This window comes from Phaenicophaeus curvirostris, chromosome 5 (assembly GCF_032191515.1).
Source record: "Phaenicophaeus curvirostris isolate KB17595 chromosome 5, BPBGC_Pcur_1.0, whole genome shotgun sequence".
In the NCBI taxonomy this organism is placed as follows: domain Eukaryota; kingdom Metazoa; phylum Chordata; class Aves; order Cuculiformes; family Cuculidae; genus Phaenicophaeus; species Phaenicophaeus curvirostris.
In genome coordinates, this window is record NC_091396.1 from 68,645,510 (window position 1) to 68,672,180 (window position 26,671).

At 47.7% G+C, this 26,671-nt stretch overlaps 1 protein-coding gene across 1 annotated transcript in view; it reads left to right on the plus strand.

The window, feature by feature from the left end:
• Positions 1 to 26,671, plus strand: part of NIN (ninein) — a 179,699-nt gene that overhangs the window by 34,049 nt on the left and 118,979 nt on the right. The window contains exons 7-27 of the mRNA XM_069856937.1: positions 275 to 421; positions 1,435 to 1,602; positions 2,835 to 2,971; positions 4,606 to 4,746; positions 4,873 to 5,047; positions 6,005 to 6,115; positions 7,004 to 7,093; positions 9,196 to 9,337; positions 9,653 to 9,774; positions 11,030 to 11,556; positions 12,531 to 14,573; positions 16,067 to 16,192; positions 16,791 to 16,860; positions 17,944 to 18,159; positions 18,516 to 18,629; positions 20,675 to 20,797; positions 21,468 to 21,581; positions 22,257 to 22,403; positions 23,941 to 24,120; positions 25,037 to 25,186; positions 25,975 to 26,073. Coding sequence (XP_069713038.1) covers positions 275 to 421; positions 1,435 to 1,602; positions 2,835 to 2,971; positions 4,606 to 4,746; positions 4,873 to 5,047; positions 6,005 to 6,115; positions 7,004 to 7,093; positions 9,196 to 9,337; positions 9,653 to 9,774; positions 11,030 to 11,556; positions 12,531 to 14,573; positions 16,067 to 16,192; positions 16,791 to 16,860; positions 17,944 to 18,159; positions 18,516 to 18,629; positions 20,675 to 20,797; positions 21,468 to 21,581; positions 22,257 to 22,403; positions 23,941 to 24,120; positions 25,037 to 25,186; positions 25,975 to 26,073 — 5,142 coding nt within the window. The remainder of the gene's footprint in view (positions 1 to 274; positions 422 to 1,434; positions 1,603 to 2,834; positions 2,972 to 4,605; positions 4,747 to 4,872; positions 5,048 to 6,004; positions 6,116 to 7,003; positions 7,094 to 9,195; positions 9,338 to 9,652; positions 9,775 to 11,029; positions 11,557 to 12,530; positions 14,574 to 16,066; positions 16,193 to 16,790; positions 16,861 to 17,943; positions 18,160 to 18,515; positions 18,630 to 20,674; positions 20,798 to 21,467; positions 21,582 to 22,256; positions 22,404 to 23,940; positions 24,121 to 25,036; positions 25,187 to 25,974; positions 26,074 to 26,671) is intronic.

Here is a 26,671-nt window from a genome sequence, read left to right on the forward strand (position 1 = left end):
GATGAGCTGAGAGGCCTTTTCCAAGACAAACAGTTCTGCGATTCGATGACCTTAAGGTGGAGGCTTCAAGTCAACCAGGAGCTTCCACCCTTTTCCAGGCAGGGTTTCTGTGGGGTACGTGGCTCTGCAGTTCTCTGGATGAAGGCTGTGATCCCGGTGTCGTGTCAGGGCCGTGTACCAGGTCTCGCTTTGCTCTTTTTTGTAGATACTTAAGGAATGGAATGTTTTCTGCTCTGCCAAATTGTGACTATGGTGGTTTTGGCAATATCCCCAGGTGCTCGAAGAGGTGCTTCATAGCCTGGAGCAGGATGGCACCATGAGCATAGAGGATTTCTTCTATAGCTTGTTTAGAAACGGAAAGCCACTGACACCTTCAGCATCGACTCCGTACAGGCAGCTGAAACGACACCTCTCCATGCAGGTGAGAAAGCCAGGGGGATCCTGGGGTAAAAGCAGGAGAAGGGGGAGAAGTTTGGGACAAATCCCACCTAGGCAGAGAAATCCCACCTTTCCAGAGAAGGGAAGGGGCTGGAGAACAAGGATTATGAGGGGCGGCTGAGGGACCTGGGGTTGTTTAGCCTGGAGAAGGGAGGCTGAGGGGAGACCTCATCACTGTCTGCAGCTACCTGAGAGGAGGTTGTGGTGAGGTGGGTGTTGGTCTCTTCTCCCAAGTGACAGGGGACAGGACCACAGGCAATGGCCTCAAGCTGCGCCAGGGCAGGCTTAGACTGGACATCAGGAAATATTTCTTCCCAGAAAGGGTTCTCAGGCCCTGGCAGAGGCTGCCCAGGGAGGTGGTGGAGTCCCCATCCCTGGAGGGGTTTAAAAGCTGGAGAGCTGAGGTGTTCAGGGATCTGGTTTAGTAGTGGACAGGTACAGACTCGATCTCCAAGGTCTCTTCTAGCCAAGCAATTCGATAATTCTATAAAAGAGGCTCCTGCAGGCTGTGAAGTGCAGTAGGTAAATAGTCTAAGCTGGTTGCAGGGCAAAGCCCTGGCTTGGGTAGGCCAAGTGAGCGTGCAGGACCTGCATCTTTTCTCTCAAAAACCCCAAAATTGGAGTTTGAAATCTGCTGCCCATCTCTGCCTGGAAGCTGAGGGCTAGAGCAAAAATACCTGTGCACGTGCTCCTTGCAGCCTTTTGAGATGAGGTGACACTTGAAACCAGAAACAGACTGTGGAAAACACTTTTGGAGCATCGAGGGCAGTTCTGGGATTGTTCCTCCTTGAATTTATTTTAAGACTGAAGTGCCTGGTCGTGCTGTGGTGCCCTGAGGTCAGCGGCAGCTATTTGCTTGGCAGTGAGAAAAAGCAGATTTCATCCTTAATCCCCGGAGTACTGTTAGCAAAATTACATTTATAAGCTCTTCCCATCACGAGGTGGCCAGATGCCGGCTCTGCCCGTGCCCTGCCGCACCCTCTCCCCTCTCCGCAGTCCTTCGACGAGAGCGGGAGGCGCACGACCACCCCCTCGGCCATGCCCAGCACCGTTGGCTTCTGCCTCTTCTCCAGCCTGGACGATGGGATGGGCTACGGCTGCGTGGAGGGAGTCCTCGACTGCTGGCACCAGGAAGGCATAGAGAACAGCCAGGAGATCCTGAAGGTAACCAGCAGCTCCACCTCCCCTCTTTTGCTTTTATTTCTCCCCATGCTGGATTATATTTTTCCCTCCATTTAAAATTCCCAGTGCTACCAATAAGAAATTCTGGGAAACGTCTAATAATTTCCTATATTGAAATGATGCTGCATCCCAGAGAGCTACAAGGTAATGATAACAATGTAACGTGACTTCCAGCTTAGCTCCAAGAGGTCACCTAGATTTGTAGGATGCAATTAAATCCCTTTAACAGCACTGAAGAGAGTTGCACTCGCAAACCTTTTAGCATGGGGCTGACTTGAATTATTGCTTGTACTGAGGTGGAGGGCAGCACTTGAAAGCCTGCCCGGTAATTAGTGCTTTGTTATACAGAGTAAAAGGGTAATGTGGGTTTCAATTCAGATACCTGAAATAAACCCTGTCTTACTAGAAGCTGGGGGTGGAGAAGATCATTTCACATGTCTCTTCCGAGACCATCGCTGCGTTCCCAGCAGCGATGATGGCAGATTTCCCTTGGCACTAATGTCCACGTGAATATTGAACATCCACCTAGTAATAAACTCATTGCTTAGGCTTTAAAGCTCACTTGTAGCTTGATAACCTGGTTCTGCTCTCCCCAGACTGGCGTGGTAGACCTTCACCTTCTCTCCTGCTTCTTGCTTTCACTGCTCCCTTGTTTCCTTACCGGTACCACCGTGCTGGTTTCTCCGGGGTTTGCAGAGTTCCAGCCCTGCCACATCCCGCCTTGTGCTCCTGTGGAGTTAGGTTGAAGGAAATTACAAGCAGTTGCTGACAATTTATTTTCAAAGAGGTGGGATCTTTGCTATCAAATACCTCCTACCAGGCTTCCTCTGTGATGTCTCTATTGCAAGAGCTGGTCGTCTTTAACATGAACGTCTCCAGCCGCTTTCTTGCGGCATTAGAATATGGAAAAAGGCCGGTGTAGTTGGGTGCCCTAGAGAATTAATACTTTTAATCAGGCATGGGCTTAATTTCCTGTTGGTCTTGCAGCCCAGCCAGCACACTTTCCATCTCCACAGCTGCCAGCAGCTCTTTAACGTAGGGAGGTGGCGGAGATGTCTGGTTTGTTGCCCCAAAGGCGTTTGTGACAGATTAATCAGCAAGCAAGGATCTTCTCTGAGCCTTCTCATTTTATTCTGTCACTTCACGTACGAATGTTCCAGGCCCCTGCAGGGCAGGAAAGCTCGTTTGGCTCTAACGATGTGTTGGTTTTGCAGGCTTTGGATTTCAGCTTGGATGGGAAGGTGAACCTGACAGAGCTGACGCTGGCGCTGGAAAATGAGCTTTTAATAAACAAGAACGGAATCCACCAGGCAGCCCTGGCGAGCTTCAAAACAGAGATCAGGCACTTACTGTAAGTCACCAGGCTCGCCAGCTCTGCTGCTCCCTCACTGCCCTCCCCATTTGGCCAAGAAGGAGCTGATGTAGCAGCTGAGAAAGGGTGGTTGACAGCATCCCTCCAAGGAGCATCAGCTACTGTGTTGCTGGAAGGCTTAATGCTGTGCCAGCTTGGTCAAACTTTCCACTTTCATTTCAAACAGTTAAAATGTTCGAAGTGTCGCAGAAAAATATACTTTAAAAGAACAAAAATTGCAGCAGCAGGCTGTTTCCAGGCCTGCTCTGCATTCTGGAAATGGTCTACAGCCATCATTGAAAGCCATGGAGTGCATCAGGGGAAGTTTAGATTGGACATTAGGAAAAATTTCTTCACAGAAAGGGTTCTCAGGCCCTGGAACGGCTGCTCAGGGAGGTGGGGGAGTCCCCATCCCTGGAGGGGTTTAAAGGACCGGGAAATTAAGTGCTTAGGGATAGGATTTAGTGGACAGATATGGTTGGAATTGGTGATGTCAAAGGTCTTTTCCAACATAATGATTCTATAAAACTTAAGGCAGAGGCTGGTGCAGCTTGATAAGCAGCACCTTGAATCCTAAATGATTTCTTGCAATAGTGTGATGTAGGTTTTTGCCACATTATAGGTACAAAAACACTGTGTACCCCCACTTTTATCATTTGAAAGTCAACACAGTTTGATTTGCACTGGACTTGCCATTCAGGCCTCTCCAGCGAGGGAGTGGAGGAGATGGGCGATGTTTCCCTGTATGTGTATTTATTAATTTACAAATTATATACATGTGCTACTGAAGCTCAAATATTTCTTCCCACGCATCAATGGATCATCTTGTCTGCCCCACTTGGGAGAGCTCTAAGCACCACGCCCGCAGTTTTGGGTCCATTCCCATTGTGTAACTCGCATCCATCTGCCCTGTACACGAGCTCCAGCTTAGTGATGTTTTGTTTGTACTGCAAAGCTTTGAATAGTTTGGATGTTTATCAGTCCCTGCATCCATCGCCATCGATGACTTTTGCTGGTCATTGACTGCACGTGTCCTTTTACCTGTCGGTTTCCTGCTTGTTGCTTGCAAGCTGCTCGCTTTGCTTGTATGAAACCTCCCCAGATGAGGCTTCCCACTGTTCCTTTGGATCTACACATCTAAATAGCTTTTTATGTTGACTCAGTGGAGAGGTTGGTTGTCAAGTTCCCATCGGGAAAGCTGCTCCGTGAGGCAGATCTTACAAACTTGTGATCAAAACCAGATTAGATGTAGTGTAAGGATCTGAGGGCTGGAGCAGCTCTGCTACGAAGACAGTCTGAGAGAGTTGAGGTTGTTCAGCCTGGAGAAGAGAAGGCTCTGAGGAGATCTTAGAGCAGCTTCCAGCACTGAAAGGGGCTCCAGGAAAGCTGGGGAGGGGATTTTAGTCAAGGAGGGCAGGGAGAGGATGGAGGGGGAACAGTTTTCAGCTGAAAGAGTGGAGATAGAGAGGAGATCTTAGGAAGAAATGTTTTACTCTGAGGGTGATAAGGCCCTGGCCCAGGTTGCCCACAGGAGCTGTGGATGAGCTTTAAGATCCCTTCCAACCAAGTCACTCTAGAATTCTTTCGGGGAGCCAGGAGGGGGAACCTGACCCAGGACACGGTGCTTCCTCTAGGGAGCGGGTGGACCAAGTGGCCAGAGAGAAAGAAAAGCTGCGATCGGACCTGGAAAAAGCTGAGAAGCTGAAATCCCTGATGGCTTCTGAAGTGGATGACCACCACACTGCGATTGAGCGCCGTAACGAGTACAACCTCAGGTACAGCATCCTGGTTCATCCCTCCCCTCTTCTTTGGGGTCACTGCTGATCGCCACCAAGCTTCAGGCATGGTGTTACCTGCTGTCACCTTCTTACAAGCATTTCTTGCCTTCAATGCCTTCATAGGAAGCTGGATGAAGAGTATAAGGAACGAATTGCAGCTTTAAAGAACGAGCTCCAGAAAGAGCGGGAGCAAATCCTGCAGCAGGCTAACAAACAACGGCTGGAGCTGGAGCAGGAGATAGAAAAGCTGAAAACTGATGAGAACTACATCCGGGACCACCTGGCCCTCTCCCTGAAGGTAACAGGGACTAAATGCAGCCAGGGTTTTCCTCTTGAAGGCAAGGATGTCCTGAAGCAGGGAGCAATGATTGCAACGTAGTCCTTGTTGAGAGGATGTGTTGCAGTACGTGTTGAAGGTAATTTTGGTGGTAAGAAAGAGAGGAGGATCTGAGAATTGGTTTTTTGGGTCACCTTGATAGGTCACTCCTTGGATTTCTAAGGCTGCATTTCAAATCTCTGCTGCCGTTGTGAGTGCAGGGATAGGATGAGGGGAATGGTTTTCAGCTGAAAGAGGGGAGATTGGGATGAGATTCTAGGAAGAAATGTTCTGCTGTGAGGGTGGGGAGGCCCTGGCCCAGGTTGCCCAGAGCGGGGGTGGCTGCCCCATCCCTGGAGGGGTTCAAGGCCAGGCTGGATGGGGCTTGGAGTCCCTGATCCAGTGGGAGGTGTCCCTGCCCATGGCAAGGGTGGGACTGGATGGGCTTTGAGGTCCCTTCCAACCCAAACCATTCCATGATTCTATGATCATGCACAATGTGTACAGCTCTGGGATGGGCTGTCTGCCTTGCTGGCTCTTCAACTGCCAGGCAGGAGGTGAAACATCCTAATGAAGTTTAAAGTATTGCTTAAAGAAAAGCCTCCTGGGGAGGTGGTGGAGTCCCCATCCCTGGAGGTGTTTGAAAGGTGGGCAGATGAGGTGCTCAAGGATCTGGTTTAGTAGTGGACAGGTGCAGCTGGACTCCATCTCAAAGGTCTTTTCCAACCAATTGGTTCTATGAAATCTCTAAAGCAGTTTTGCTCTGGGGGAGTTGTACGTTTGTAGGTAATGAATTCACAGCCCCTGTATTTGGCTGGAGCTTGCAGCAGTGTTATGCTCTCAACTGAGTGGCTGGTTACTCTTTTCTCATGAGCCACCACGTGCTAATGTTTTCCTTCTCCAAATGCTGAGGCTGTCGCGGGGTTTTGTTTGCTCCAGGAAAACAGCCGCCTGGAGAGCGAGCTGCTGGAAACAGGAGAAAAACTGGCCGAGTATGAAAGTTTGGCAAGCAAACTGCAGAGGAACTTGGAAAACGTCCTGGCTGAGAAGGTAAATCCTCCCCTTCCCGGTATGCTTCCAGAACTAAATTGCTTTTCGGTTACTGCACTCAAGCGGCCAATTTAACCACTAGCCAGAGGCTCTTAGTGTCCCTGCGCACGGCTGCCTTGCTGGCACGGGCCACCTGACTGACTTCCAGTTAAGGAAATGAAAGATACTCCACCTTAGCTGTAGTTTTGTACTAATTAGCAGCAGGGTGCCTTACAGGGAAGCAATCATCCTGCAGATCCGCAGGGCTTTCCATCCCCCAGCGCGCAGTTTTGAACAGACCCAACGTGCAGGTCCTTTCTGATACATGAGGTGTTGGATGTTCTGTGGCCTCTCTGCTGAACGCTGGACTCTTCACACTGAGGGTGGGGAGGCCCTGGACCAGGTTGCCCAGAGCAGAGGTGGCTGCCCCATCCCTGGAGGGGTTCAAGGCCAGGTTGGATGGGGCTTGGAGCCCCTGATCCAGCGGGAGGTGTCCCTGCCCATGGATGGAATTAGACGATCTTTAAGGTCCCTTCCAACCAAACTATTCTATGATTCTATGATAATCGAGGCAATCATCAGAATATCACTTTCTCCAAAGGCATTTCTCTGTGTGTGCGTCTGCAGACAAAAGCTCATGTGTTGGGATTCTCACCCAGCATCTGTTTTCCAGACTTCTTTAAAGCCGGGATTGTTTATTCAACCGAGATGTGCATAAGCTGAGCTGGAAAGCTGTGATCTGAGATCAAAGTGAGAGCTCTGGCGAGATAGCAGCTTGTGTTTGTTGGGAGGTTGCTCATTGTCCCCTGCCAGCAGTTTCAGTGCTCAAAATAAAACCAGAGGGGAGAGAGTGCAGGCTGCAGGGCTGCTGGATGGAAGAGTAACCGGATCCCATTTGTGCCGTTTCAGTTTGGTGACCTGGATCCCAGCAGCGCAGAGTTTTTCCTGCAGGAGGAGAGGCTGGCGCAGATGAGAAGCGAGTACGAGCAGAAGTGCAGAGTAAGTGGAGCCCAGGGACTGTGGGCTCGAGAGTCGGCACGGTCTGCCTGTGTTCACCAAGAATACCCTTGCTTCAAAGAGCAGCCCAGTGCAACAATAGAACGCCGCTGTTTTATTTCCTGCATAATGGGGTTTTTTTAATGTTAATCCAAGTTCTTTAGGGGGTCAAAAGCTCTTGCCACAGAGGCAATCGGCTGAGCTAAGAGGATGAGATGGATCCTCAGATTGAGATCGGGTCTATGGAGCCACTTGTGTTCTCCAGCCACACATTGGGCTCAACGCCTTGTGCAGTTGGGTACAAGTGTTTGTTTGGCTTAGGAAACAAACTTTGGCTTCACTCACATTCAGAACTGCAGGAACTAACAGCAGAAATAGGAGATATCTGAGTCCTGGTGGTTTCCAAACCAGTAGTGTTGTCTTAAAATAGAACTGGCAATGTAAAGATTGCCATCTGCCTCCTCAGAGCTTGCCTGAAGTAATTCTTTAAAGTGGGTCTGTATCTATTTCCATACCTGCTTTCTGATGACTATTCAGCTCATCTGGTCTGCATGACCATTTTCAGTCCATAAAGGGCTCCCTTGGCCAAAGGGTCGTCTAGTCTGGATCCCCACGATATCTCTCTTGGGAAGCTTTCCTGGAAGTGTTTGCTGAAAGGATGCTTCTTGGTAAGTTGCTTGAATGCGCAGTTTTTTTTGAGTACTGCCAGATATAAATTGGTCCTCAAGTTTCGCTTTCTGAACCACGGAAATCTGCAGAATCGTGTATTTACACACTCAGGGGTTCATTATCCTCAATAAACACCACTCGTTGAGCTGAGCGCATGGCACTTGGCACGAGCGCTCGGGATATTCCTCTGGCAAGCGGGCAGAAGTGCCAGATGGTAAATTCAGTAATGAGGGTATCTCTTTCCTAATTTGATTCTTTGCTTCTGGTTTGATTTTTCAAGTAGATGATGTTTGAGGAGGTGTTTCTCAACTGTTTGAAAATGTTCCTAAGCTGCTGTTTAGAAAAGATCAAAGGAAGAAGGAATAAAGAGAGAGGTCCTGGAGCACAATATATTTCAGAGGCAGAATGTATACAGGCTCTTGGTCTGAAGAAGCTTCTGCTCTTTTAGTAGGAAATACGGGAGGAAGTGTTGACCTGCTGGAGGGTAGGGAGGCTCTACAGAGGGACCTGGACAGGCTGGATTGATGGGCTGAGACCAACAGGATGGGGTTCAACAAGGCCAAGTGCCCAGTCCTGCACTTGGGACACAACAACCCTGTGCAGCTCCAGGCTTGGAGGAGAAGAAACTGAGGGTGTTGGTTGACAGCGCCTGAATGTGAGCCAGCAGTGACCCAGGTGGCCAATGGCATCTTGGCTTGGATCAGCCATGGGGTGGCCAGCGGGAGCAGGGAAGGGATCGTCCCCCTGGACTTGGTGCTGTGAGATCACACCTCGAATCCTGGGGTATGTTTTGGGTCCTTCACTCCAAGAAGGACATTGAGGGGCTGGAGCGTGTCTAGGGAAGGAAACACAGCTGGGGAGGGGGCTGGAGAACAAGGGTTATGAGAGGCAGCTGAGGGACCTGGGGTTGTTTATTCTGGAGAAGAGGAGGCTGAGGGGAGACCTCATCACTGTCTGCAACTACCTGAAAGGAGGTTGTGGTGAGGTGGGTGTTGGTCCCTTCACCCGAGTGAGAGGTGATGGGACGAGAGGAAATGGCATCAAGTAGTGTCTGGGGAGGGTTAGATTGGACATCAGGAAACATTTCTTCACTGAACGGGAAGGTGGTGGAGTCCCCATCCCTGGAGGGGTTTAAAAGCCAGGTAGATGAGGTGCTCAGGGATCTGGTTTAGTAGTGGACAGGTACGGTTGGATTCAATGATCTCAAAGGTCTTTTCCCACCAAGAGATTCTATGATTCTGTGACTCACATCTGTCACTTGCACAGGTTGGACCTTGGAGAAGGGCATTGTTTTGCCAGTAGGAGGGTGACTGACCGTGGTGCGACAGCAGGATTATCAAGTCTTTACCTACTCTTAATTCCCTCCTACACCGTGGAAGTGGATGCTGAGCTGCCGTATCTGCTTTCACTCAGGCTTCTTTCTCCCCCCGTCTCAGGAGCTGCAAGACCAGATAGATGAGCTGCAGGAGTACCGTGCCCAAGGCAAAATGCTCAGGCCTTCGCTGAAAAACTCCCTGTCCGAAGAGTTCGACATCGATATGAAAAGCCACGGCAATGGCGGTATTGAGCCTGACCAAGGTAACACATCTCCTGGGTGACCAACTGCTCTGCTGGAGCTATTTATGATAACATCTTAAAGGCTTTCCCAAACAGCCGCTCAGACTCAAGCATCACCCCTCACCACCTCTGTTTTGTTATTTAATGTTAAGTGGAATCGAGCCACTGTATTGTATTCAAAGCTAGAATTTATATTTGCTGTTTCTTGTCTCTGTGTGATGGGGACTTGAGAGCTGTAAATAAGCTGCCTAAACAAGTCTAAATCGATGAAATAATTCTGTTCAGAATGTATCTCTTTGGGCTTTGAGAACACTTATATAATTATTATTTTTAAAGGACTTGGTTCAGAAGATTGCAACCCACTAAACATGAGCATAGAGGCAGAAATGGCTATTGAACAAATGAAGGAGCAACATCACAGGGACCTACATCACCTCAAACAGGAGTTTGAAGACACAGTAAGCTCTTTTAAATTAAAACAAACTTTCACAACTTTTCCAGCCTCCTCATACAAGTGCAATGGTCTAGGACGCTTTATTCCTGGTCTGTGAGTCTCAGCCCCTACCTTCCCTGCTCCTCCTGCGTGTCGCTGAGTGAAAAGCTGCAGTAGATCCTCATGCTGCCCCCTGCTACTGGGAGAGCAGTGAGCCTTTCCCAGGCTGTATTGCTGCTCTTGTCTTGCAAGCCTGCTGCATCGCAATTAGCCACTTCATTTCTGCTGGCAGGGGATAATTGTGGGTTTGAGAGGATGCTGGAAGGAGTCTGCATTGCTAGAGGCTGTGCCTGGGCACTTCTCATGGCTGGGGGATTGGAACCAGGTGATCTTTAAGGTCCCTTCCAATCCAAACCATTCTATCATCTCCACTGGTTCTCCGCGGACACAGCTGGGGTCCAGTTGGGCTTACAAGGCTGGGGCAGCTACACTCTGGGGCCTGTCTACAGCGCAAGGGTGAGCTGGCACAGCACGACCCCTCCTGTCAGCCTCCAGTCTTGGAGCTGCGATGTTTTGAGGTGAGACCTGCCCTGCTCAGCGGGTGAGGTTTGCTGTGTGGTAGAGGTGGCCAGAGTTGGCTCGGAATCATAGAATGGTTTGAGCTGGAAGGGACCTTAAAAATAATCTTATTCCAACCCCCTCTGATTCCAGCCTCCCACTGGATCAGGGGCTCCAAGCCCCATCCAGCCTGGCCTTGAACCCCTCCAGGGATGGGGCAGCCACCCCTGCTCTGGGCAACCTGGGCCAGGGCCTCCCCATCCTCAGTGTGAAGAAATTCTTCCTAATGCCTTTCCTAAATCTTCCTCTTTCCAATTTAAAGCCGTTCCCCCTCATCCTGTCACTCCAGGCCTTTGTCAAAAGCCCCTCCCCAGCTTTCCTGGAGCCCCTCTCAGCGCTGGAAGCTGCTCTAAGTTCTCCCTTCTGAGCCTTCTCTTCTCCAGGCTGAACAACCCCAACTCTCTCAGCCTGGCCTCATATGGAAGGTGCTCCAGGACCAGAAGCTGAAGTCCTGTCAGGTTCCACTGCATCTGTCAGAGCAAATGTTCTAAAATTATAGTTGGTATAGAGCTACATTTATTCATTTCTTGTATGGCATAACACAGGGACAGTGAAACTGTTGTGATGAAGAATATATGGAAATATAGAATACAGAAACGCAGAGAAACCATCTCTGTATCAGATGATGTAGAAATCAAACCAGTCTGTTTTCCTTTTTGTAGGTGAGCCGTTACGAAAAGCAGCTAGATGAGACAAAAATCCACTGTGAGAAAGAGCAAGAGGACATGAGGAAGAAGTACACTGAAGAGATTCATGCCATGGAAAAGCAAATAACTCTCCTTAAAAATCAAATTGCAGAGCTGCAAGGAGAGGCAGCAGTGCTCAGAGAACAGCAGGAAAAGCTTGAGTGTAAATATAATGATGAGAAAACCAAATTACAAATGCATTTTGAAGAGGAAAAAGCCAGTCTGCAAGAACTATTGAGGCAGGAGCACGAAGATGATGTTAGAGCCAGACTGGAGCAGGTAAATGAGAAGTTTAGTCGAGAACGGGAAGAACTGATTCAAAATGGTGTCTGGGTGGAGGAGAAGATGAGAGTTTTAGTGCAGACGCTTCAGGAGGAGAAAGGAGAGCTGGAACGTGGCTTTCATGAGCAGCTGAAAAGGATGGCAGAGGTGCACGCCCTGGAGAAGGAAGAGCTCCAGCAAGAACTGCTGAGGAAGCACAAGCAGGACCTGGAGGAGGAAAGGTGAGTGTCACTGCGGCAGGGACAGGGTGGCGCATGCTGACCTTGATGTCTTGGCATGGTGACCAAGGTGGAGCTAGTGCAGAAGTGACTCCTGATGCTCAGTTCCAGCTTACAGTGCTGTTACCTGCTCGGTGCCAGAACACCAGGCTGCTATCCAGAGGTGGTTTTATTTCTGACCTTTCTCAAGCAGATGTTTGTACTGATTTTTAGCTCACCCAGAGGCAACAATAATGTTAAAGCATAACCAGACGTGATTAATTTGAGCTCCGTTTAGGATCCTTGTGCTTTAAAAGCCTGCACTTTATACTTTTAAAGCATTTGGGTTTTCAGACTTCTTTTCAGAAGAAGTAAAGGGATGGTTGGTGAATGCTTTTAGCCAGGATCGAGTGCCAAAAGAAACTGAAATTGTCCTGGGGTGACAGAGAGAGGTTGGGGTGGGAATGTCTGCCCCAACAAACCTGAGCCCAAGAATAGAAGAGCGTATATTCAAGACCAGTTTTGAGAGTTTAAACAAAAACAGAGAGAGTTTAAAGCAAGGCATTTGTGTAAGAGCAGAATTGGAGAAGGCCGAGATGAGTTCGGAAACCTCAAAGTTCAAAGCCAGCTTGGATGAGGCTTGGAGCCCCTGATCCAGTGGGAGGTGTCCCTGCCCATGGCAGCGGTGGAACTGGATGGGCTTTGAGGTCTCTTCCACCCCAAACCATTCTATGATTCTGTGATATTGAACATGAAATCTTTTCTGTGGACTTTTAATAGCCATACCTTTCAAAGGGAATTAGATTTTTATTCTTCAAGTTCCAACAAACTGCTTCAAATTTAACTTTGGCTCTCAGGAACACCCATCAAATAGTACTTCATGTAGAAGTCAGTGAAAAAGTAGGTTTTTGGCTTGTTTTATTCAGCCTAAAAAACCATTTGAATCTCTTGCCGAGTTAGCCCTGAATTTAGTAATATATTATGTTAACCATGTTTAGGAAAAAAATGGAAAGTGACTATAACAGAAGAGCATCTCATGCAGAAACTCAGTTTTCTGTCGACACACAAACACTCGTGAGTAAATATGAAGAAAGAATCCAAAATCTGGAAGGCCGTTACCAGCGAGAGTTGCGTGAACTTGCCGAGCAACAAAAAGAGGAGAAATCTCAGTGGGAATTTGAAAAGGATGAAATCGCTCAGGAGGTCACTGAAGCTCATGAGGCACTGAAGGAAAGTCTGGCAAAGGAAAAGGCTGTTTCTTCTGCCCTGAGCCAGGAGAAGGACCTCCTGGAGAAAAACTTCAAGGAGGAGGTGAACAAGCTTGTGTGTGAGAGAGAGCAGCTTCAGAAGGAGCTACGAGACCTGAGAAGTGCTGCTGAGAAGCAAGAGAAAAAGCTGAGTGATCAAATAACACAGCTCCAAAACGACCATGCAAAACAGCTCAAGAAGAAAGAAGAGAGTCTGTCTGTGGTGGAGGAAAATGGGAACCTGGTTAGGCAGAAGCTGGAGAGGCTTGACAGTGAGTATAAGCGAGAGAAAGAACTCCTCAATTCCAAACTTCTTGCTTTGGAGGGTTTAAACAAAGAGATCTGTGTAAGGGCAGAAGCGGAAAAGGCTGAGATGAGTTTGGAAATCTCAAACCTTCAAGAGAAAATACAGAAACTGCAGTGGGAGGCCCGTAGTTTTTCCGCGCTACAAAATCATTACAGGGTCCTGGAAAATGAGTATGCAAAAGCAAAGAGCAAAATCACTGCTTTCTCTGGCTCAGGGCCTCTGGGAGATGATAAAGATGTCCTCTTAAGTCTGCAGAAAGTGCACGAGCAAGCTGTGAAGGAGAATGTCAGGATGGCTGCCGAGATCATCCGGCTGCAGCACAGGTTGCGAGCTGCGGAGCAACCTCCCAGCCCGGGCTGCTCCGACCCCGGCTCAGCACCGTCCCAGCTGTCAGATGGAATAGATCCCATTCTGGAAGGGTTGCCCAGGGACTGTGAAGATGTAGACAAGGAAACGGATCCAAATGCGCTGCCGCTTTCGGAGGCTGATGCTACAGACCTTGAAGACATGACAGAGGTTGATTCAGACGTGGAGAACGCGTGTGTTAAAGCCGGAGCAGGCGGTCGTGCCCCCAGGGTGCCGGCGTGTCGGATGCAAGGCAGTAAAGCAGCGCTGGAAGCCAACGGCAATCGGGATTGTGACAAGAATCAAGAGCTGCTTTCTCAGGCAGCTCTGCTGCAAAGAAAGAGAGATCTCGAGAAAGCTCTTGGAAGAACACCCAGACCAAAAATGCTACGCAATGGTATTAAACAGCAGAAGAATCATCCGCTAAATCACAGAGTGACTCCCCGAAACAAAGGGGTCGCTGCGGGTGCTTTGAAGCTGCAGGTTGAGCTTGAGAAGGCTGAAGAGGTGAGTGAACCTGCTCCTGGGTCGACAAATGGTGAGCTGAAAAGGGTCATAGCTCAGCTTTGGAAACGAGTTGAGGAGTTAGAAGACAGATCAACAGCACAGGCTAAACTTCTGTCGCTGCAGGAAGAAATTCAGGCGGAAAATGAGGATCTGAAATCAGAAATGATTAAGTTAGTTGAAAAAAATAAAGTGCTAGAAGACAACCTGCGTAAGCTGAGGAGCCTTCATGGCAAGATAGGAGAAAGTCAACTGGGAAGTGTTAAGCTCAGAGAGGAAAACACACAGCTCCTCCAAAAAATTAAAGAATTGGAGGATGTCCAAGAACAAGAGGCACAAGGAAATGTAAGCGCAAACAGCGACAAGTTAAGACTGCGATGCCGGCTTGGGAAGCTGGAAGAATGTGCCACCGCGTGTACAGGTCAGCAAGATAAACACGAGCATAGTGACAGCACGGTGGAAGAGATGTTGGAAGAGAGGGAGCTGCAAGAGTCCCCCGGGAAGCCGAAGGAGAAAACCGCCGCTCTGGGTGACCCAAACGCCGCGCGTTTCCAGGAGGAGAGAGAGGAGAGGACTGCAGCGACGCTCGGCTTGCAGAGCACGTGCACTGAGCTGCAGCAAAAGGTCGATCTTCTGAGGTAACGTAACTCTGTGGGAGACGTGCCGGTTAGACACTAACCTAGCGTCCCACTCCGGGCTTCCCAGCCGCCTGCCTGCCGCGCGGCTCCTGCATTAACCACTGTAGTTTAACTCTCATTAGAAAACGCTGCCTCGGACGCTAACTCCTAGCAAGCAGGCTGATTAGTCATGGATAACGACGGCTGAAATGAATGTGTGTGACTTACTCCTCTCTGACTGTGACTTAACACGAGGAGCGACCTGCCTGACCAGGAGCTGTTCTGTCTGTGGACGCGGTCACCTTTGCAGCGTGTAGTTCATCAGAAACCTCGATGTTTTTATGTCCATAATGCTATGGTAGCGCTTTCAGAACGCTTGTAGCTTTACTAATATCACCTCTTCGCTCGGTTCGCTCCCTTCCAGTACTGAATGTTACATGCAATGCTAAAAGTGCTTTTATTTTTCTCAATATTTAATACTTGAGAAATATGCTTGCATTTTTTCCCTGGCAGGAGCACTTAGGGTTAGGAATCCATCAGATGTGTGAAATGGTAAATACCATTATAACGTAGAACATAACAGGTTGCCTACTTGTTTTTAACTGCTGCTTTTCAGCAAGGAAATTTTTGGGGGGCCATAAAGTGGCTACAAGGGGCTTGATTATTGTTCAGCACCAGCTTCCTTTAGGAAATGGGTTTTTTGGGTATTACACCATGGTGAAGTTCCTTCCTTACAGTTGCCTCAGGACAGAAAAGGCACTTTCCAACACTGCCATTCCCAGCACGTGAGCCTGGAAATAGCTGGGGAAGCAGCTTGCTCTCCTAGAAGTCTTTGTATTGCGGTGTATTTGTACATTTGTGTGTTTGGGAGCTGGGGGTGTTTAGCCTGGAGAAGAGGAGGCTGAGGGGAGACCTCATTGCTCTCTACAACTCCCTGAAAGGACTTTGCAGAGAGGTGGGTGTTGGCCTCTTCCCCCAAGTGACAGGACAAGAGGGAATGGCCTTAGGCTGCATCAGGGGAAGTTTAGAGTGGACATCAGGAAAAATTTCTTTACTGGAAGGGTTCTCAAGCCCTGGCAGAGGCTGCCCAGGGAGGTGGTGGAGTCCCCATCCCTGGAGGGGTTTAAAAAACAGGTAGATGAGGTGCTTGGGGCCATGATGTAGTAGTGGACAGGTACGGTTGGAGTTGATCTCTAAGGTCTTTTCCAACCTAAGGATTCTATGTTATTTGTAACTTAAAGACTGAAAGGTACAGTACGATATTAGTAGGAAACTTTTACTAGGTGTCTTACATTTTAATTAACTTCAGCTGTAAAAAACATGCACAAAAAGCCCCTTTTTCCATGATCTGGGAAGCGCTCTTACTAAATTAAATATAGAATCCATGTACCATTCATACATAAGTCAACTGTAGCTTTGTTTTGAGCTATTATTACATGGCTTTTAGTAATTTCTTCCCTGTGGGCCTGGGCAATACGCAAACAGTTTCCATTTGTCTTGTGTCTCTGCCACAGATGTGAAGCTGAGAAGCTCAGAGAGGAAAACGCTATTCTGAAAAATGAAGTGACTGTCTTAAATGAGGAAGGTAGCGCTTCCAGCCTGAAACTGAGGGAGCTAAATGGATCCCGAGAAGAAATGCGGTAAGAATTCAGTGGAGCATGAGCCGCGTACATGCCTCGGGGCTCTCGCTGCGGTGCAGACACGATGGTTACATCCCTTCTCTCAAAGCTCCTTCGTGTGCTAGATAGCTCAAGTCTTGTAGGCTTATTTCATGGTGCCTTTGGAAATCCCGCTGGTTTATGGTGTGTTCCTCATCCTTTTTCCCTGCCCCATCTCGTCCTGTCCCTTCTTGAGCCAAAGCTGAGTTCTGATGGCCCCATAGCACAAAGCAACACAGGACTGACCTGGTGCAATCTTTGCTTCAGAAAAGGCAGAGCTCATTGGGCTGTCGTAGCCTTAGAGGAGGCAGGAAGAGGTACAGCATGACGGGATATTTCAGTGATTTGGTCTTCTCCAAGGAGAGAACCATCCGTGATCCTGGGAGTATTCTTCCTTTCTAGAAAAGAACTGCATGGGACGTCCTGAAGACCTGAGCACTTGCCAAGCCTTTGGAAAACAGTGCTGCTAAGCAATAAATATCCAGAATTACCGTTTCTGATGTCAAAACCCAGCCTGTTCTTGCAGGCAGGTATGTTAACAATTGATCCGAATGTTAATGAGCTTTCATTTTTCCCTTAGGCAAAAGATAGAGGCTGTGAGAAAGGAGAAAGTGGCCGTCCAGAAGATGGTTGACAACCTGAAAAAGCAGGTATGCAGTCTGAGCCCATAACCTTGGCTGCAGAAAGCATCACTCTTAGAGCTGTTCCTGGTCACAAAGGCTGTAGAAAATGACCATTATATATGTTTAAACTTTTTGGAAACTGTTCTCATTAACTCTTTGGGATTGATACAAGGCTTTTGTGACCTTATCAGAAGGCGACTGCAACTCCACTGTAACATCTACCTTGCAAGCATGAGGGCTGTTTCCATAGTCAACTTGGAAAGCTTATTTAACAGAAATATGAAGTTAAAATCTCTCTTTTGTAGTCTTTGTGGGTAATGCTCTGCAGCAACCCATGGGAAACAGAGGTTATATGACTCAGCCTCTACTTATTTCCCAGCTAGCTGAGTCTAGGAATGCTGCCAGCTGTGACCCTTTGCTCCATGAGGCCTCTGCTTTTAAGGGTGGTTTGTTATACTAGGCAAAGCAGAAGGTTTAAGCAGCTCTTATTTTCATGTCCTTCTTAGTATAGCTCAGTAAAGTTCTACTTGCTCAAAATAACCTACTAGCTCACCAGCTTAACCCTCACAATATGCATCAGCACGGCAAAGGGAGGGGGGATTGGTGGGATGCAGGATGACTGATAACCGTAACTGCTTTAATTAGGAAAAAAATTTTCATGAAAAGGGTCATTGGTCCCTGGCAGAGGCTGCCCAGGGAGGGGGTTGAGTCACCTTCCCTGGAGGGGTTTAAGGCACGGGTGGACGAGGTGCTGAGGTACATGGTTTAGTGTTTGATAGGAATGGTTGGACTCGATGATCCGGTGGGTCTCTTCCAAGCCGGTTATTCTGTGATTCTATGAAAGGACCCACTGGATCATCAGGTCCAACCATTTCTATCAAGATTTGGCCTGAAATTAATGAATGGAGCAAGTTAAACAGCTATAGAGAAATCAAGAGCAGTGCTACTGGGGTCAGAGAGTACAGTGAAGAGCTGTGCCCCATTGTTCAGAGTCGCTCTTTAATTGGAGTGACACTCATCAGTTCTTTAAAGTATTTCCTTTCTATGAAGGGGATTAAAGCCTCATCCCCAGTAAAAGCAGGCATAACTGTCACTGCTGTCCCCATTCAGGTAGCAGATCTGAAGACCAGAAACCAGCAGCTGAACTCTGAAAATACAGAGCTTAGCCAGAGGAACTCCAAAAACCAAGCAGATGTACAAGACCTTAATCAACAGCTGGCAAGGGTGCTCAAGCAAAAGGAAAGGGAAGTGGGAAAGTGTACCCTGGAAGAATGGGAAAAGGAGAGGCTGGTGCTGAAAGAGGAACTGGAAAACACTAAAGTAAAGGTATGGGATTACATGAAACAATTCCTCTAGGAATGCATGGATGCTACAGAATTGGCATCTTTCTTGAGCTGCTCATGAGCTTCCCTAGGTACTTGGTGCAAACGTACGTGCCTGTGGCAGTGGGGGTGGAAGGAAAGCATGGCAGCAGCTAAACTGGGGAGGGAGAAATGTGCAGCTTAATCTTGAAAATGGAGCTCAGTGATATTAAATACTTACCTGCATTTTCCAGCACGCTTGTCTGTTCAGTTCAGTGCCACCCCAGCTCTAACCCACATCACTGGCCACAGCATCCTCTGGTTAACCTTTGTTACTCTGCATGCCCCCCAAGTTGAATAGGAACCTTTTCCTTTTTGCAGTCGTCAAATATGGTGTCTTCCTTGGAGATGGAGCTGTCAAAAATGAAGGTTCAAGCTCATCTTCTGGAGCAGGAGAACCACATCCTCAAGCAGGAACTCGAGAAGACGAAACAGGTCTGGCATCCTATTTATCACAGAATCATAGAATCACCAGGTTGGAAGAGACCCACCGGATCATCGAGTCCAACCATTCCTATCAAACTCTAACCCATGTCCCTCAGCACCTCGCCATCCACCTGTCCCTTAAACCCCTCCAGGGAAGGTGACTCAACCCCCTCCCTGGGCAGCCTCTGCCAGGGACCAATGACCCTTTCCGGGAAAAATTTTTTCCTAATGTGCCTCTTGATGTGCCCTGCTCTCTTTTCTGAGTTGGAAATACTTTCTTTGAAGAAAGGCCATAACAGCAGGGGAGTATAAATAGTCTGTGGGTAGAATGTACAATTATTTAAGTAATGTTGGTTTCACTCAGTTTTGCCAAAGGGTTTTCTAGAGTAGTGGATCTACAAAGACGGGCTTTGACAACGAAGACAAAGATTTAAAGCTCTAATCAAGGAACAGACAGGGCTTGTCTAGTTTGTGCAGGTGGGATAGGCAGGGGGACATTATCCTGTATCGCTGGTGATACCCATATAGCTCTGTTTAGGGACTGATCTATTCCAGCATGTGTCCTCAGAGAGAATATCTATTGCTAAACCCATCTGGAGGCTTCATAGAATCATGGCATGGTTTGGGTTGGAAGGGACCTCAAAGCCCATCCAGTCCCACCCCTGCCCTGGGCAGGGACACCTCCCACTGGATCAGGGGCTCCAAGCCCCATCCAACCTGGCCTTGAACCCCTCCAGGGATGGGGCAGCCACCCCTGCTCTGGGCAACCTGGGCCAGGACCTCCCCTCTCTCATTGTGAAGAATTTCTTCCTAATGTCTCATCTAAATCTTCTCCCTTCCAATTTAAAGCCCTTTCCCCTTGTCCTATCACTCCATGCCCTTGCAAAAAGTCCCTCCTTAGCTTTCCTGTAGGAAAGACTGTGAGACATCGATGTCTCACAGCGTCTGAGGATAATTTCCTGTAAGGCTTGGTTATCGCCTGTACCAGCGTGGTTCAATTTGCTGTAAATATATGTTAATAAACATAGATAATGAAGGCTACAAATGAGTTAGCTCTCCTGATTAGGGCTCCACAAAGTAATTTTCTTTGCATTGTGAAGCACTCATTTAATGCAGCCAATGCTTACGATAGATAATGGTCTTAAAAAGCAAAAGCAGATGAGGCCTCTTCAGTAAAGAGTGGATTGTGGCTTGAGTGTAATTAAAGCCAAAAGATTGAGTGAGCGAAGACAGAGCAGCACAAGAGAAGGCAGAGGCTGAGCTAAAGCACTGAGTCAAATGGGAATAGGATCAGAAGTCAGCAGTATGGTGTTTGCACCTTTCACAAAAGAGGCAGAGAAGGACCAGCCCTAAAGCAAATCCAAGGCTGCCCAGGGAGGGGGTTGAGTCCCCTTCCCTGGAGGGGTTTAAGGGACAGGTGGACGAGGTGCTAAGGGACATGGGTTAGTGATTGACAGGAACGGTTGGACTCGATGATCCGGTGGGTCTCTTCCAAACTGGTTATTCTGTGATTCTATTCTGTGGTTCAAGGGCTCACAGGTCAAGTGGGAATCCCTCGCACTGCTGCTGCGGGAAGGATGCTCTGGGTCATACAAACAATACTCACAGGGTCATTTGTACCAAACTGCACTCCCGGCTCTTCTGCTCTATCTGGAGTGGATGCTTCGCCCACAGGAGAAGAGAAACCTTTGTGCTCTGTTTACAAAGGCTCGTAGTGATAGGACGAGGGGCAATGGGGATAAACTGGAGAGGGGCAGAGTTAGACTGGACATAAGGAGGAATTTCTTCACCATGAGTCGGGAGGCCCTGGAACAGGTTTCCCAGAGCAGGGGTGGCTGCCCCATCCCTGGAGGGGTTCAAGGCCAGGTTGGATGGGGCTTGGAGCCCCTGATCCAGTGGGAGGTGTCCCTGCCCATGGCAGGGGTGGGACTGGATGGGCTTTGAGGTCCCTTCCAACCCAAACCATTTTGTGATAATATGATTCTGTGTAATACTTGCGTGCCAAATTCTGAAACAGCACAGAAATGCAACTCTGAGGGGTTTCTTTTCCACAGCTGCCCAGATGTCCTGATCTCTCTGACCTCCAAAACGAAGTTTCAAATTTAATTACTAAAAATGAAAAGCTGCAGAAGGAAAAAGAAGCCCTGAGTGAGGAATTAAACAGGTGTATTGATAAGGTAAGAAAGAACTGCAACTGCACGTAGAATCATAGAATAACCAGGTTGGAAGAGACCCACTGGATCATCGAGTCCAACCATTCCTATCAAACACTAAACCATTCCCCTCAGCACCTCGTCCACCCATCCCTTAAACCCCTCCAGGGAAGGGGACTCAACCCCCTCCCTGAATCACATCACTACCTACATGCTGTTAAATTCTTATATTATCATCCGTGTCACCCTTGCCTGTAAATCCACTTTGGATTCTGTTTTTTCCCTTACCTTCAAGCCATATAAAGGCTTAATTGCCACTGCCTTTTCTTCCTGGCTGCTCTAAAAGAGAAAGCTTTAGTGCTGGGGCAAAGCTTTGCTGTAATTTGATTATGTAGAAAATTCCAAACATTGCAAAGAACCAGAGGCCTGGATATAAATGTTGCAGCAGGACTAGGAAGACTGTTCTCGCACTTTTATTGTAACTGTAACCCTGAATTTGAGCAGCGTAACCAGTATGCCCACTACAAATAATGATCCCCTTGTGTGGAGATTCAGGCTGGGAGCTGTGGGGTTTTTTTTGCTCTCCTGAGCTTTCTTTGCGTAGCTGGAACTCCCTCTAGCTTCACTCTCAGAATCAAATGGAGTTAATGAAAATCCTGAACGAGTCAGGCTTACTGATGTAATCTTATTCCAGGTAGCTAAAGCGAGTTGCTTGGAGAACGCGCTTGGCAGCTTGAAGCAGGAACAGAAGTCCTGGGAGCAGCAGAGTCAGGCACTGAAAACACAGCTCGCTGTTGCACAAGAAAAGGTAGAATGGTGACTTCTGTTACACTCCCAGACCAGAATCATTTTTTAAATCTCTGGTAGTGCTTTTTTTCATAAAAAACAGCTCTTCTCTAATGTGTGCAAAGATGTCATGGAGCCGAGAAGGCTGCTTTGAGGGGCTTTCCTTAAAGGACAAGAGGAAGCTCATTAAATGCAAGGAGGGACTTTTTTATTCCCAAGAATAATCTGTGTTGTTTTGCATCTATAGCCAATTCATTCTGCTCAGTCATTCCTTAAATACTGCAGACTCTGCTGCTCCATCCCCTTGTGGCAGTGGCTCAGCTCTCGCCAGGGATGGGATGGGAGCGGATGGCTATCTGCCTGGCTAATTGTGCTTGTGGTTTCTTGTTGACTGTAGCCTGCCAGGAAGAATAAATAATTCCAGAGAAATCTTCTCTTCCCAGCATATCATAATAAATATTCAGGGGTGGAAGATTTATCTGTGAATTGTGGCTGTATTCAAAGTGGGCAGCTACTAATTTGGAACTGAAAGTCAGAAAATCCTTTTTGAAAGGGGCTGTCAGCGTTATAATTTCCTCACCCCTTCTGTCAGAGACCCTAAACAAGTGTGATATCGGTGCACACGCATCCTAGCAGACCAAGGTTACAAGAAATCTTGGTCTTGCAAATGCCAAGCTGTGTCCCTGCTTTGTTACAGGTTCTGAGTCTGGATGAAACGCTGCAAAACACCAACCTTCAAATGTCCCGACTGAAATCAGACTTACGGTTGACGCAACAGGAGAAGGAAACTCTTAAACAAGAAGTGGTGTCTTTACACAAGCAACTGCAGAACGCCAATGAAAAGGTAATGGGCTTTGGGTGCCTCAGTCAGCTTTGCACGCCAGGGTTTACGCATGCCAGCTGCTGCCTGCTGCTCTCGTCACGTTATCTCTTTAGCTTGGCTGGTCCATTAGAAGAATCATAGAATAGTTTGGGTTGGAAGGGACCTTAAAGATCATCTAGTTCCACCCCCTGCCATGGGCAGGGACACCTCCCACTGGATCAGGTTACCCAAGGTCCCATCCAACCTGGTCTTGAGCCCCTCCAGGGATGGGGCAGCCACCCCTGCTCTGGGCAACCTGGGCCAGTGTTTCACTGCTCTCATGGTGAAGAAATTCTTGCTAATGTCCAGTCTAAATCCGCCCCTTTCCAGTTTATACGCGTTCCACCTCGTCCTGTCACCACAAGCCTTTATGAACAGTCCCTCCCCAGCTTTCTCGTAGCCCCTTCAGGTACTAGAAGGTCACTATACGATCTCCTCAGAGCCTTCTCTTCTCCAGGCTGAACAAGCCCAACTCTCTCAGCCTGTCCTCGTATGGGAGGTGCTCCAGCCCAAGTCCTTCTCCTCAGAGCTGCTCTCAATCACGTCATCCCCCAGCTTGAGAGAGTAGAATCTTGGTTATGCAACCACTGATCCCTTGCCCAGAGCAGGGGTGGCTGCCCCATCCCTGGAGGGGTTCAAGGCCAGGTTGGATGGGGCTTGGAGCCCCTGATCCAGTGGGAGGTGTCCCTGCCCATGGCAGGGGTGGGACTGGATGGGCTTTGAGGTCCCTTCCAACCCAAACCATTCTGATTCTATGATAATTAGTGCTGTTGGATTATATATAGTGTGCAGATTAAAGTAAGTTCTATAGAAGTAATATTTAAAGTTTTGAACGTGAGGACAGGCAATGAATCCATCTCCCAAGTGTTTGTTCTTTCCTGGAAGAAATCTTTTTTGGGAAAAAAGAAAGAGCGTATGAATCTACATATTAAAATTATAAACAGTCAAACTACTAATTGGTGAGGGGATCTAACTTTCAGTCAAACCCGTTTGTGAAAGGCACAGGATTATATCAGCTCCTCTGAACTGAACTGTAACTGAAGGGGGTTGTAGACAGCAGCCTTGGGATTAGCGTTGTGAATTCAGTTACTAATTTGGCTTGTTTGCCATGTAATTAAGGAATATTTAATGTCCACATGGAAAAGAGGCTGTTTCAGAATTGTACAACAGGAGCTAAATTACAGCTATTACTGAATAATATATAATACTGAGTTCTATTATTTGCCTGATGAGGCTGTGAAATGGAGCACAAATTGCTTTTTTGTGTTGCTGAACCCTGTGCACCATTCTGGTGCACGGTGATTATCTGTGAATTAAGCAAAGGGAAGCACGTTGGGTTCGCCCTGTGATTAGCATGTTTGGTTTCTTGGTGGAAAACAGCGTGTAGGGTGGGAGGAAGATGGGAATCCTGCAACTTTAGAGTCTGCAGTTACTGAAAGCCTGTTTGAAACCCACCTGAATAGAGAAAATGTCTGCTTCTTTGTTTAAGGCCTAACCCTGCAATTCTGTCTGTCTTAAGAACCGGGTTCTAGAACTGGCTGTGCCTTCCTCAGGGCTGCAGGACCCCCAGGGGCGACTGCACGGGGATGAACTGGACCAGCTGAGGAACCAGGAGCAGCAGCTGCTCAGGCAGGAGAGCGAGAGGCTGCGGAGGGAAGTGCAGAGCACGAAGACAGACCTGACTCACTCCAGGGAGAAGGTAACCTCAGCAACCTCACAGACCACAGAGGCAAAACTTAACAATTCATGTTTAGCAGTGGGTAACGCAGGCCAGGGATGTTGCTCATGAGTTTTGAATACAAACATCTACGGAAAGAATGCATGATGGAAGAGTCTCACTTTGGATTTGCACTGAGTATCAGGATCCTCCCCAACATAAAAAAGATATGGAACTGTTGGAACAGGTCCAGAGGAGGCCACAGAGATGATGTGAGAGCTGGAGCAGCTCTGCTCTGAGGCCAGGCTGAGAGAGTTGGGGTTGTTCAGCCTGGGGAAGAGAAGGTTCCAGGGAGACCTTAGAGCAGCTTCCAGTGCTGAAAGGGGCTGCAGGAAAGCTGGGAAGAGGCTTTTTATAAAGGTCTGGAGTGACAGGATGAGGGGGAACAGCTTTAAATTGGAAGTGGGAAGGTTTAGGAGAGGCGTTAGGAAGAAACTCTTCACACTGAAGGTGGGGGGGCCCTGGCCCAGGTTGCCCAGAGCAGGGGTGGCTGCCCCATCCCTGGAGGGGTTCAAGGCCAGGTTGGATGGGGCTTGGAGCCCCTGATGCAGTGGGAGGTGACCCTGCCCATGGGTCTTTTCTTTTTAAAAAGAAAATCCTGATAATTCTTGCAATTATTCTGGATTTTCAGGATGCCCTTTAGTTTTTTTTCCTCCATAAAAGTCCTTAAATTCCTAGCGTTCTTCATTCAGTTTCTTGGCTCATAGTATCAGGCAGATTATGGGGAGGAGGAAGCAAAAGACCTTTTGTTGCTCACAGCTAAAATGTCAAAAATACACTAGAATCTGTTATGAATCCAAAATCGATTGGTAGTCTGTATTTTAGATTAAACAGTTGCAATTTGATTTTTGAAGTATCTGGGATGTCTTTCCACATTTCTTATCTCTGCTCTCTTTAGATCCGACAGCTGGAATCTACTATCCTTTCCTTAAAGCACCAGAAACATCAAAGCCAGTCGGGTATCGTCAAAGCCATAGAGCAAGAGAAATTAAGCTTGAAGAGAGAGTGTGAACAGCTTCAGAAGGAGTTGTCATCTGCAAACAGGAAGGTCAGTTTTAGATGGTGAATATGTGTCTGCTTTTACATTAAAAATCAGTGACCTTGAAGACTCTTTGAAACTTGGCTTGGAGGTGCCATGTAATGTTGCCTTAGATCATAGAATCGTAGAATGGTTTGGGTTGGAAGGGACCTTAAAGATCTTCCAGTTCCGCCCCCTGCCATGGGCAGGAACACCTCCCACTGGATCAGGTTACCCAAGGTCCCATCCAACCTGGCCTTGAACTCCTCCAGGGATGGGGCAGCCACAACCTACCTGGGCCAGGGCCTCCCCACTCTCATGATGAAGAAATTCCTCCTTATGCCTAGTCTAAACCTGCCCCTCTCCAGTTTATACCCATTTGCTCTCATCCTATTGCTCCAACCCTTTGCAAAAAGTCCCTCCCCAGCTTTCTTGTAGCCCCTTGAGGTGCTGGAAGGTCACTCTTAGGTCTCCTTGGAGCCTTCTGTTCTCCAGGCTGAACAACCCCAGCTCTCTCAGCCTGTCCTCGTATGGGAGCTGCTCCGGCTCCCATCATCCTTGTAGCCTCCTCTGGACCCGTTCCAACAGCTCCATCTCCTTCTTATGTTGCAGATTCCAGAACTAGATGTCACATTTAGTGAAGCATTGTGCTCCTCCAAACGCTTAGGTTTTACAATCTTGAATTGTCTTGATGTGCAGTGATTCATGATTTGCATCTTGGAAAAAAAACCAAACCAAAACCACAAAACCCCAAGGAAAACCCCCAACCAGATAAAATAAGAAACTATCTTTCTAAAGAAACTTCGTGTCTTTAATAGATCAGCCAGATGAACTCTCTGGAACGTGAACTGGAAACCAGCTCAGAAAATGAAGGGCTAAGGAAAAAGCAGGTCAAACTGGACGACCAGTTAATGGAGGTACTTCTTGATTGGTGTTTACTGCATAGTGTGGGGCTTTATAATTATCTCTATGAATTTATTTTCAAACAGCTTCTAGGTGTGTAGGAACAGAGGAAACTAATTGAAACTAGAAGAATTAATCTTCTCTCATGCCTAATCTCTTTTGTGATCAAGATGTCAGTGGGACAAACGTGCTTCTTTGAAGCATCTTGTGGGTTATTGCAATTCATGTAAGGCTTCAGATGTAAAATCAAATAGTAAAAAAATTTGTTTCTGTGCATGAGGCACACGCTTTCCTCTTCTTTCCTAAAACATGTAACCAAGTTTCCTAACTAATGTTGGTGCAATGCTGCTCTTAATGTAGAAACCTGCTCTTATTTACGATGGGAGTAATTTGATTAATTTAAGCCTTACTATCTTATCTAAAATGGTAATAGAATAACAATTAACTTTCTGTCAATTTAAAGGCATGAGAGAAGCTTCAGCTCAGATTCTTCTGTAAATGTGGATGTCTGTTCAGAACTGCTGGAGAGGGATCATGCTGGATGTTATGGAAATGCCTTAATTCTTAGGTGTCCTTGGTTACAGAAACAGGCAAGGTTAACTGTTAAGTTGG